The 12,303-nt window shown below is 52.9% G+C and overlaps 1 protein-coding gene across 2 annotated transcripts; it reads right to left on the bottom strand.

Moving 5' to 3' along the window:
• Nucleotides 1-188: 188 nt before the first annotated feature.
• Nucleotides 189-12,302, bottom strand: FXYD7 (FXYD domain containing ion transport regulator 7). 2 transcript variants are annotated; one of them, XM_032249073.1, is made up of 6 exons: nucleotides 12,003-12,302; nucleotides 5,782-5,811; nucleotides 3,134-3,208; nucleotides 2,984-3,026; nucleotides 2,779-2,819; nucleotides 189-601 (listed from the first exon to the last, which is right to left on the bottom strand). In XM_032249073.1, exons 1-6 carry the CDS (start codon nucleotides 12,031-12,033, stop codon nucleotides 579-581), a joined length of 243 nt encoding a protein of 80 aa, XP_032104964.1. In that variant the 5' UTR covers nucleotides 12,034-12,302; the 3' UTR covers nucleotides 189-578. The 2 variants fall into 2 exon arrangements, with proteins under 2 accessions (XP_032104964.1, XP_032104965.1); XM_032249074.1 differs by having other exon boundaries at nucleotides 2,993-3,026; nucleotides 12,003-12,201.
• Nucleotide 12,303: the final 1 nt, after the last annotated feature.

Below are 12,303 nucleotides of genomic sequence, written 5' to 3' on the forward strand. Positions count from 1 at the left end.
TCGCTGGAGGAAGCGAAAGGACGAATGTGGAGGTGTTGAGGAAGAAGGGACTGGAGGGGGCAACTCGGGGCACTGGGCGAGGGGAAGGAGGAGGGGGCACCCCCGGGCACGCAGGGGAGAGCCACCCCAGGTTCCGTTCTGCACCCCTGCCCCCACCGTGCCCCACAGATGAGAACACACAGACAGAACAGGGGAAAAAACCAAATGCACATTTATTAAGCTCAAGACATGGACACCGAGGGGCCAGGGGGACGGATCTTCGGGGAGGAGACAAGGAGGTGCAGGGGGGCCGTACACGGGGATGCTGGGGGCGCTGGGGCGGGGTGGACTCCCGGATCCCGGGAGCTGGAGGCCTGAGGCCCCGGGTCTGGGGTGCAGATGGGCTGGCTCTTTGGGGGGTCGTCATTGCCAAGGCCTGGGGAGGGACAGCGGGGTGCAGCGGCTCCGGCCTTGGGGTGGGTGGGGCGGCTCATTCCGGGGAGCGCTCCCGGCGCGCGGCTGGGTCCCCACCGCCTCCACCCGGTCCTCAGGCTCCCGCACTCAGGCAGGGTCGGCAGCGGAGGTTCCTCGGGCAGGTGTTACACGCCGCCGCCGCCAGGGGCTGGGGAGAGAGGGGGTTGCATGAGCCACCCGAGACGGGAAACTGCCTCCCTCCCCACAGCTCGTTGGCGCTCCATTCCCCCGCACCATTGAAGCCAGGTGACCCCCAGGGACTGTCACCCCTGAGCTAACACTGAGGAGCCATCTTGCCCCCCACATTCTAATGTCTGGTTCCCTTGGGGACACCTCGTGGCTGCTGCCACGGAGAGAAACACACCTGCCATGGGGCTGGTGTCCCCAGACCCAACCTGGGCTTTTTGGGCTGTCCCCTGCCAGAAAGGGAGTCCCCTTCCACATCCCCAGTCTCCTCCTACACCCCCACCCCTTTCCTACACTCGCTGTCCTGAACATTTGGATACCACATAAGTTCCCCCATTCCCACCCACTCCAGACCATCATTCACCTGGGACAGGCCAGAAACCTATGCAAAGTCTTCAGCTGTGCCCCAAGTACCAAGGCCACCACACACACTGGCCCAGGCATCCGTAAGTGCCCTGCTCATGTTTTATATCTCATTAAATAAACATGAAACAGATCAGGTGGGGAGGCTCAGGAGGCTGAGGCAGGAGAATTCCTTGAACCCAGGAGGCAGAGTTTGCAGTGAGCCAAGATTGTGCCACTGCACTCCAGCCTGGGTGACAGAGCAAGACTCTGTCTCAAAAAATAAAATAAAAATTAGCCGGGTGTGGTGGTGTATGCCTATAGTCTTAGCTACTTGGGAGGCTGAGGCAAGAGAATCGCTTGAACCTGGGATGCAGAGGTTGTAGTGAGCTGAGATTGTGCCACTGCACTTCAGCCTGGGTGACAGAGCAAGACTCTGTGCACAGAATATCTTGAGCACATAGTAGGTGCTCAAAAAAAAAAAAAAAATGAAACAAATTTCACACTAAATACCCCCCAACCATTGAATAATCCAGTGTCCACCCCCCACTTTTTTTGTGTGTGTGTAGTTATAAGAACTTTATAAGAGGCACAGAAATTCCCATCTCTGGTTTTTCACAAGTCTCCAGAAAGGCTGCACTTCCACTAAAAACAGGTCAAGATATTTTTACATAATTAAAATTAACACCCCCAAGGAGTCAGAATCTTTTGTCTACATGCGTGGCCTGCATCCCTCTCACTCTCCATTTACACCTTCCATGCCTGCACCCACTCTCCCTCCTCCACCCTGCTTGCCCTCCTCCTCCCTCCTCCCCTTTCTTCCCACGCTCCTCCTTCCCAAATTCTCCCCAACACCTCCATCCTCTCCCCGCTCCCTACTTCCCAGCTTTCTTCTCCATTCTCACACTCCCTACATCCCATCTGTTCTTTTCCAATAGAATCTGCATTCTATTCATCCCTCTTTTTGTTATTTTGATGCAGTTATTCAGAAATCTTCCCTCCCTCCCTCTGTCCCTTTTCCTCTGCCTATTTCATCCTGGATCTGCCTGGCTGAAAGATCAAGTCTGGAAAGCCTCTCCCTTCTTCCCCAGGGCTCCCTCTCTCCCTCCTGACTAGCAAAGCTCCTCCCACATGGCGGCGCCCCTCTCTTCACAGCCTTGTGGCTCCTCTCCTGGGAAATCAGCTTGTCCTGGCTTTTCTAGGGTTGAGCATTTGTTTCTGGGAATCTTCGTGGACTCTGGGACACGTCATATCCCACTGCCTCCCCATGGTTTAGCCTCTTTCTTTCCTTCTTTCTTATCTTTTCTTTCTTTCTTTTTCCTTCCTTCTTTTTTTTTTTTTTTTTTTTTTTTGACAGGGTCTTGCTCTGTTGCCCACGCTGGAGTGGAATGGCATGATCTCAGCTCACTGCAACCTCTGCTTCTTGGGTTCAAGTGATTCTCCTGCTTCAGCCCCCCAAGTAACTGGGACGACAGATACGAACTAACACATCCAGCTAATTTTTGTAGTTTTAGTAGAGACGGGGTTTCATCATATTGACCAGGCTGGTCTCCAACTCCTGACCTTGTGATCCGCCCACCTCGGCCTCTGAAAGTGCTGAATTACAGGCGTGAGCCACCGCGCCCGGCCAGGTTTAGCATGTTTCATCTGCGGCATTGCCCCGGCTTCCTAGGGAACTGTCCGTGATACCTGCAGGCAGCGACCCTGTCTGGTCCATCCACGCAACTTCCCTTCTGAAGGTTCCCTTCCCTGCCCCAACCAAAACCCTCCCAGAACCACACCGTTTCTCCCCCTCACCTGAGGAAGGAAGCTCGGACTTACAGGATTTGCAGGTTGGGCTGTGGAGGCAGAGATGAAAGAGAAAAGCAGAAAGAGGTTCAGCAACCACAGCTTTGGGAAAAACATGTGGCAGGACCCTGCGGACCCTGCCCGGCTGCGAGGGAGGCACCCCAAGGCCCCAGGCTGCTCCCACCCCGTCCCGCTCTGCCCACTCCTGCCAGACCTCTCAGACCTGGAGTCCGCCTTCCTGCACTTCACCTTCTTGCCTGTTGGGAGAGACAGAACAAGAGGACAGGACATAGGGTGTAGGGTATGGACGGAAGCCGGCAGGGGAAGTGGAGGCCGAGACAGCCCAGGAAGGGGCTGCACTTACTGATGACGATGAGGATACCCAGCAGGAACAAGATGGTGGCCAGAGTCATGCCCACCGTCTGCACCGTGTTGTAGTCTGTGGGAGACAAAGGGGGATATCGAGGCAGGGGCGGCACATCAGCTCCTCCTAGAGTCCCAGTCCTGGCTTTGGGTTGCCCAGCCACTGGCTCAGAACTGCCCAGGGAGGCTGCGGGCCATGCTGGACACTCCTCCAGGGGGCTGATGTGAGGATGCAGGGCATGGGCTTGTGCACTGTTAGCTCCCCTTGCCCTCTGTGTCCTCTACCCTCCACCTCTGCCCTCTCCCGCTGCATTTCCACCCTAGATTGATAGGTAATACTCTCCCTCCACCACCTCCTCCCTGGTCCTGGTTCTGTCCACCATTGTTGCCCATCTGGCCTCTGCAGCAGCCTTCTCTAGGGTCTTACTGCCCTGCCCACACCCCTATCCCCGATAGCCGCGAGGACCCATCACCATCTGAGTCAGATCGGGTTCCTCCTCCACTCAGAGCCCTCCCTCGCACCCACTGCCCTCAAGGTAGAAACCAAAGTCCTCACTATGGTTCTCACAGCCCTGTGGGATCCAGTCCCTTTCCTCCTCAGCTCTCATCCCACTTCACTCTCCCCATCAATCCTACTCCAGCCACAATGGCCTCCCTGCTGTTCCTAGGGCATATCTGGCATGATCCTACCTCAGGGCCTTTGCACTGGCTGTTCCCGCAGCCTGAAAGCTCTTCCCCCAAATATCCACATGGCTCCTTCCCTCGCCGATGTCTGGGCTTTATTCGATTGTGAGCAAAATCTTCTCTGGCTGTCCTATTTAGAATTTTCCATCCTCTCCTCCACACTTTCCAATCTTATTCCTTTATTTTACTTCATAGGAATTATTCTTGCCTAATAATATTCTTACCTTTTTTTTGAGAGACAGGGTGTCACTCTGTCACCCAAGCTGGGGTGCAGTGGTGCAATCATGGCTTACTGCAGTCTCTTGGGTTCCAAGAGATCCTCCCTGCTAAGCCTCCCAAGTAGCTGAGACTACAGGCACACACCACCATGCCCAGCTGATTTTAAAATTTGTTTGTAGAGCTGGGTGCAGTGGCTCAAGCTTGTAATCCCAGCAGTTTGGGAGGCCAAAGCAGGTGGGTCACTGGAGGTCAAGGGTTCAAGACCAGACTGGCCAACATGGTGAAATCCTGTCTCTGCTAAAAATATGAAAATTAGCTTAGTGTGGTGGTGTGGGCCTGTAGTCCCAGCTACTCGGGAGGCTGAGGCAGGAGAATCGCTTGAACCTGGGAGGTGGAGATTGCAGTGAGCCAAGACTGCACTACTCTACTGCATTCCGTCCTGGGCTACAGAGTGAGACTCTGTCTCAAATAAATAAATAAATAAATAAATTTTAGAGTCTCACTGTGTGTCACCCAGGCTGGAGTACAATAGCATAATCATAGTTCATTGCAGCCTCAAACTCCTGGCCTCAAGCGATCCTCCTGCCTCAGCCTCCCAAAGCACTGGGATTATGGTCATGAGCCACGGTGCCTGGCCAATAATAGTCTTATCTAATATATAATTTTCTTACTTTTTTTTTTTTTTTAGTATCTGTCTCTTTCCTATTGAGTGGAAGGTCCAGGAGGAGGGCAGGAATTCTTGCATTCTTGTCTGTGTGGTTCACAGCAGCGTTTGCAGGTGCTTGGGGCATTGCCTGGCACAGAGCCTGTGCCCACTAAATACTTGTTGAGTTATGAATTTATGGAGCACTCACTCTACCAGTAGTGGTCCAGGCCATGTGACTAATTCTGGCCAAGGAACCTTTAAGGAGTTGACTTTTGTATTGTGATAAAGCATTAAACAAACAACCCCCAAAACAAATAATGGGACCCCAGCTACATGTGGTGTGGCTCTTCGTTGCCAGGGATTTAGGAGGGCCTCTCCCAGCAGAGCAGTCTATGTTTGATCTAAGGCTTGAATAAGGAGGAGCCTCAGCCAGCTGTGTGCAAAGCTAGAGGAGAAGCATTCTCGGCAGAATCACAGCACGTGCAAAGGCCCTGAGATGGGAGAGAAATTGACACATGGGGAAAAGTATGAATGAGCAAACGGGTGGGGTCGGGGCAACAGGAGGGTGTTCAGAGGGGAAACTGGAGCCAGATCTACCAGGCCTGGGGTAATTTGTTTGAGCTTCAGTGCCATGGAGGAAATTTAATGGTGCCAGCCAGGTAAATCTTTTCCACAGTCCTCCTAGGTGGGAACTATTACTATCACTTGTTTATAGAAGGGTCCAGAGAGGCAAAGTTGCTTGCCCAAGGCCACACAGCTAGTGAATGGATAAGGCAGGATTCAAATCCAGGCAGCCTGGCCTCAGAGTTATTGCTTCTAAGGTTTTCCTTCATCTGCTTCTCTGACGACACCAAGGCACCAGCCCAGATCCCAGTGAAACCTGAAGGGGGCTCAGAGGGTGTGTGAGGCCACCCTGCTCCCCTGTCTGGTTCTGCCCTCCACAAACCCAGCTGACATGAACCACACCCATATATATGGTCCCATGGCCAGGGGCCCAGCACTTATCGTGTGGCCATAGCTGAAGCCACGTCGTCAGCAGTGATCTGTGAGCACCTGCAGCCACTCCCCAGTCCAGCCCCAACCCCAAATCCAACACTCACCATAGTAAAATGGGTCAGGTTCTTCAGGAGCTGAGGGAAAGAGGCAGAGAAAAAGAGAAAGAAAAAAAAATAGTTGATTTTTTTTTTTTTTTTTTTTGAGATGGAGTCTTGATCTGTTGCCAGACTGGAGTGCAGTGGCACAATCTTGGCTCACTGCAACCTCCACCTCCTGGGTCCCCTGCCTCAGCCTCCCGAGTAGCTGGGACTACAGGCATGCACCACCTCGCCTGGTTAATTTTTTTTTTTTTTTTTTTTTTTTATATTTTAGTAGATCTGGCCACCATATTGGCCAGATGGCCTCAGTCTCCTGACCTCGTGATCCTCCCACTTCGGCCTCCCAAAGTACTGGGATTACAGGTGTAAGCCACTGTGCCCAGCCAACAGTGGATTTCTTAATTATTTTTGAGGATCCAGATGGGGCCACTGGGCCAATCATTTATTTGTGGAAGTCAGCTAGAGACCCCTTGCTTTGGATGATGTGGCCTCATGGCAGGCCACAAGGACAGAAGAGTGCAGCCCAAGCTGGATTCTAGCCCCCACTCACTCCATCAGTCAGCACCATCCTCTATGCAGTGCACAATCTACCCAACCGTACATGGCCATCCTGGTTCTGGACCCCCACAGAGGTCTAATGCAAGCTATGGACTCATTCCCTGAAAAACACAGATGCACTCCCACTTGCACATGACGCCACGACATTAAAACAGATCCCATTTCCACTGGTAGACCAATGAATGTCTCTGCTTCCCCTAAACACTCCCAAAACCTCTCAGTGTCCTGAGGGCTCCCACAGGCACCTGCTGCTTCTGCCGTCACCCGCTCACTCCCGACACTCCACCCAGTACACGTGAGCTGTGCTGATTCGTACGCCACATTATGTCGTTACTTATTTCTTTTTCTTCTCTTTTATTTCCTTTTTTTTTCTTTTTTTTTTTTTTGAGATAGGGTCTTGGTCTGTTGCCCAGGCTGGAGTGCAGCTGGGCGATCTCAGCTCACTGCAACCTCCACCTCCTTGGTTCAAGTCATTCTCCTGCCACAGCCACCCAAGTGCTGAGATTTTAGGTGTGCACCACCACTTCTGGCTAATTTTTGTATTTTTAGTAGAGATGGGGTTTCACCATGTTGGCTGGGATGGTCTCAAACTCCTGACCTCAGGTGATCCGTCTGCCTCAACTTCCCGAAGTGCTGGGATTACAGGTGTGAGCCACCATGCCCGGCCCATTATTACTTATTTCTAAGACATCATCAAGTTTAAGATTCAAAATTGAGCCAGGCGCAGTGGCTCACACCTGTAATCCCAGCACTTTGGGAGGCCGAGGCGGGTGGATCACAAGGTCAAGAGTTCGAGACCATCCTGATCAACATGGTGAAACCCCATCTCTACTAAAAATACAAACAATTAGCTGGACGTGGTGGCACGTGCCTGTAATCCTACCTACATGGGTGGCTGAGGCAGGAGAATCACTGGAACCTGGGAGGTGGAGGTTGTAGTGAGTCAAGATCGTGCCATTGCACTGCAGCCTGGGCAATAAGAGTAAAACTCTGTCTCAAAAATAAATAAATAAAATTAATTAATTAATTAAATTTTTTAAATATTCAAAATTGAGTTTGTAATAGTTTTCCGTGTGTGTGTGTGTGTGTGTATGTGTGTGTGTGTGTGAATATGTTTGGAATTCTACCACGTGAAATGCTCCCATCCATTAGAAGACACATACTGATTTCAGAAACGTTCACAGGTGGATAAAATGTGCATAATGTATGTGTGTCTCTGGATTCACTTTTCTCCATTCCCCACCTTCCTGGCCCTAATCACATTCTCCTGCGGAAGAGCTCAGAACACACTTCCCATTCAACAAGTTCATCCTGATGGTTCTCGAATGCCTCTGACAGTTCTTATTACATTTGGCCTTGCCTAGAGCAGAATTTGGCAGACTGTCTGTCACCTGGGGAGAGGGGGAGGGGTGCCAGGGTGATGCCTGATGTCATTCGTGTTCTTCTTCCCCCTTCCAGGTTCAGAGATGGATGGCTCCCTGGAGGTTGGGTAGGGCCATGTGACTAATTCTGGCTGAGGAACTGTGAGTAGAAGTGCACTGTCACTTCCAGGCTGGGGCGTTTAACATTCAGGAACATTCAGGCCACCAGGCCAAAGCTCTGTTTCACTTTTAGCCTGGTGGCCTGAATGTTCACGATGGTGACTGCTCTAGTTTTCTTTGGTGACTGGTTAACCTGTGATGGACATATAGCCTAAGTGAGAAATGAGCGCTGGTTGTCATAAGCCCCTGAGACTTTTGGTACTATTTGTTACCGCAGCATACTCTAGCTGAAACTGACTGATCGAGGTGGCCCCAAAGCAAGACCTGTTTGTTACCGCAGCATACTCTAGCTAAAACTAACTGATGGAGGAAGCCCCAAGCAAGACCATGATTCACACAATGTGTAAGTTTAACCTTCCCAGTCTCTGTCCAGTCTTTAAACAGGATGTCTTAGGTTGGTGCTGAGGTATCTTTAACACCTTCCAACCCTTGTTAATCTCTCCCTTTACCTAAGAGAAAACAGGCCTTGGGCTCTAAGCCTTCAGCAGGCAATAAAATCTAGGCAGAATTTTGTGGCAGTATTTAGTTCTCTTTTTTTTTTTTTTTTTGAGAGACGGAGTTTCGCTCATGTTACCCAGGCTGGAGTGCAATGGCGTGATCTCGGCTCACCGCAACCTCCGCCTCCTGGGTTCAGGCAATTCTCCTGCCTCAGCCTGCTGAGTAGCTGCGATTACAGGCACTCACCACCATGCCCAGCTAATTTTTTGTATTTTTAGTAGAGACGGGGTTTCACCATGTTGACCAGGATGGTCTCGATCTCTTGACCTGGTGATCCACCCGCCTCGGCCTCCCAAAGTGCTGGGATTACAGGGTTGAGCCACCGCGCCCGGCCTAGTTTTCTCTTTCATTTATTGACGTAACCAGCAATGGATGGCACGGACTTCACACCCGCCTCCCTGCTAAGCATCTGGTGGTATCAGTGCATTTATTCTTAATCTTCATAGCTACCCATAGCTAATTCACCCATAGCTACTTCATATGGGTGCTGTCTTCATCCCCATTTCCCGGAAGGGGGACACCAGACCCAGAAAAGTGAAATCACCTGCTTCGGATTACTTGTATGCTGCCTTCAATTTAAGGCAAAGAGAAGATGAATTTTCTGGCCAGGCGCAGTGGCTCACGCCTGTAATCCCAGCACTTTGGGAGGCCAAGGAGGGCGGATCATGAGGCCAGTAGTTCGAGACCAGCCTGGCCGATATGGTGAAACCCGATCTCTACTAAAAATACAAAAATTAGCCAGGCATGGTGGCGCATGCCTGTAGTCCCAGCTACTTGGGAGGCTGAGGCAGGAGAATCGCTTGAACCCGGGAGGTGGAGGTTGCAGTGAGCCAAGATTGTACCACTGCACTCTAGCCTGGGCAACAGAGTAAGACTCTATCTCAAAAAAAAAAAAAAAGAAGAAGATGATGAATTTTCCATTTGTGATAGTGCTATATAAAATAAACTTCATTGTTTTTAAAAAGCTAATCCTGGGTTGGGCATGGTGGCACACACCTGTGATCCTAAGCACTTTGGGAGGTCAAGTCGGGTGAACTGCTTGAGCCCAGGAGTTTGAGACCAGCCTGGGAAACATGGCGAAACCCGTCTCTGCAAAAAATACAAAAATTAGCTGGATGTATCGGTGAGTGTCTTATAGTCCCAGCGACTCAGGAGGCTGAGGCAGGAGGATAGATTGAGCCCAGGCCGTTGAGGCTGCAGTGAGCTATGATCGCGCCACTGTACTCCAGCCTGGGTGACGGAGTAAGACCCTGTCTCAAATAATAAAAACAAAGAAGTGATTCCTTTCAAGGAAAAAATTAGGTAAGTAGCAGTGTGAGGTATATTTGAATAAAGCAAAAATTGTGACGGTAGTACTCTAAAGCACCAAGATGGGCAAACCCTGTTTCAGGGTCCCTCGTGCTCCGTGTAAGTTTCCCCACCAGAGAGTGAGTAAATTTGTTTGACTCATCGCTGCTGTTCATCCTGACATTTGTGAAAGGCTCTCCAAGTTTTCTGGGGTGAATGAATGAAGGAATGATTATGAGGCACTCTTAGGTTGCAGGAGACTGCAAAAGGTGGATTGTCTCACTTGTCTGTTTTCCACACACCCACCCTTCCCCAAAGTTAGGGGGAGCCCACTGGGTGAGCACCTGTCCCAGAATCTGGTGCTCCATGCAGAAGATCCTCCTTGGGTCCCTGCTGCCCCAGCAACCTGGGCTGTCAGGCGAGGCTGGGGCCAGAAGTCAGGCAAAGGAATGTGCACTACTCCTGGTCAGCTGCCAAGGAGATATCTGGAAGGAGGTGGTTACTATGGCAACTGGGGCATCCTGGGAGGTGAAGAGAGGTGATAGGTCCCAGCACCTCAGGCTGGGTGGGGTCCCTGTGGGGTCCTGTGTGAGATGCAGGTTTCAATCTCGATGCCCTCTGCTCCTTTTGCACCTCCTGCTATTGCCCCTGTAGGACTGGCTTCTGGCCAAGCTGAGGGTCCATTTCAGGCATAGGGACCCAGCCCCACCTGTGCTCCTGCATCCATCTCTGTTCACCCCTAATTCTCCCTCCTGTTCTCTGGCAGGGTGGAGGGAGACAATCTCCCCTCTTCCCCCCTCACTCCCCAACAATTCATTAATTAGTTTCCTTAAGCAGTTTGTAATGCACAACATGCTTTTCCTCCCCCGGGATTTCCCTGAGACCTGCGGTCCCCTCTCATGCTGTGACTGGGAAAGGGGGAGGCAGAGGAGGTGGGGTTGAGGAGTCTGTCCTCCCACCTCTGCCCGTCTGCTGCCATCGATCCTGCTAACCACCACCTCTGCGAAAAGAAGCCCTGGGCTCCTGCCAGGCCTGCTGCCTCAGCCCTGCCCCCTCTCCCTAGGGTGGCTTCCAGCCTCTGCAGCCCCCCCCCACCCCCCGCCCTGCTTCAGATTCTGCAGATATGGCTCAGTGCAGCAGCCCCCGCCTGCTGGGAAGCGCAGAAGGGAGGGAGCCATAAGTGGGATTGGGGTTCCCTTCACTGCCAGGGGCTTCTCAGCACCATCGATCCACCCCCTGGCCCTGCCCTCAGTGCTACAGACCCTGGCTGGGCACCCGCTGTCTCTTGAAGCAGTCTGTGCCTTGCTCCTCTGCAGAAGCAAGCTGAGCAATGGGGGTTATTAGGGGTAGATGGTGGAAGCGGGTGTTTAAGCGGGTGCATAACTGGGTTAATGGGTGTGGAATGGAAGTCAGTTTGTGGCTGGATGGGGTCAGTAGGTGCAGTTATGTGCACACCAAGTGCACCTCTGGGATTGGAACCCACCCCTGCTGTGGGCTGGGAAGGAAGGTCCCATCACCCATTTCCATCCATGGGGGTTCACTGCAGTGGTTTGGGCCCCACCCCACACTGACTGCTCCCTTCTTCTCTTTCTATTGCCCTCTCTCCCCATGGGTCCATCTCTCTGCTTGTCTCTCCACAGCGGTCTCAATCCCACTATCTCCCAGCCTCTCATTTTCTCTCTGCGTCTCTGTCTACTGCTCTCTGCCTTTCCCCTCCACTGAGAATCTCTCTGAGTCCCTCTATTTTTCTCCCTGGGTCTTTGTGTCTGTGACTGGATCTTCTGCCTTTCGTGGTCTCTGTCTCTTCCAGGTTCTCTGTCTCTTGAATATCCCTTCTCTGTCTCTTCTCTCAGTTCTCACTCCTTTCCTCTGAACCTGGCTCTTTCAGGAAACATATACCCCAGGAGACAGCACTGGAAAGAAGAGGAACATGGACCTCCTCCCCTTCCCTTGCCCACCCAGGGACCCTGAAATCTTCCAGAGCGTCTCTGGCCGCAGACCCACCCGCTCCCACCTTGCAAGCCCATCTCTTCCCGTCTGCTACCACCACAGTGCCGGACCAGCCACCCGGTTGCCATAGCGACCTGTCCGAGCATCCCTTCTCCCAGGACTGCCAATCTCCAACCGCAGGTCTGGTACAGGTCGCCCGCCGGGGAGAGGGTGTCCCAGAGACCCAGAGGGGCGAGCAGGGGGGTGCAGTACAGGGGCCTCCACCGGCAGGAGGAGCGGACCTCTCCCTCCCCACTCCCCTGCCTTACCATTGCTGGAATCTCCCAACACCCTCTCTCCTAGGCTTTCAGATCCCAGAGCCCCCCTACAACCCCCTCCCCAGACGACGCTCACCCTTTGTGGGGGTCTGGGTCGGGGTCGCCATGCTCGGACGGAGCAGGGGGCTTCTGGATGCTTTGGCGGCGAAGGCGCGCTGCAGCAGCTGGAAGCAGGACAGACCGATGTGGAGGGGAGCTGGGGGGAGCCCTGGCGTGGGGGGTGCCTGTAGCCAATGGGGGCCCGGGGAGCCCGCCCCCGTGCAGGCCACCCCCGCCCCCGCCCCCGCCCACCACTGTCGTCCCCGCCCCTTCCTCTAGGGTGGGGCGCCCCCTGCTGGGGTCTGGGAGCGCTGGGCTTTCGCGCTGAGGGACGGAGA

The sequence above is a fragment of the Sapajus apella genome, unplaced genomic scaffold, assembly GCF_009761245.1.
Source record: "Sapajus apella isolate SASKATOON/1434 unplaced genomic scaffold, GSC_monkey_1.0 scaffold68, whole genome shotgun sequence".
Lineage (NCBI taxonomy): Eukaryota > Metazoa > Chordata > Mammalia > Primates > Cebidae > Sapajus > Sapajus apella.

Bases quoted from the DNA above. Each gene is read 5' to 3' on its own strand.
- FXYD7 (XM_032249073.1), bottom strand. From the start codon at position 12,033: ATGGCGACCCCGACCCAGACCCCCACAAAGG. The intron at 3,209-5,781 runs GTGAGTGTTGGA...TGTCTCCCACAG, and splicing joins ACCTGACCCATTTTACTATG to ACTACAACACGGTGCAGACG. The intron at 3,027-3,133 runs GTAAGTGCAGCC...CTCTCCCAACAG, and splicing joins GGGTATCCTCATCGTCATCA to GCAAGAAGGTGAAGTGCAGG.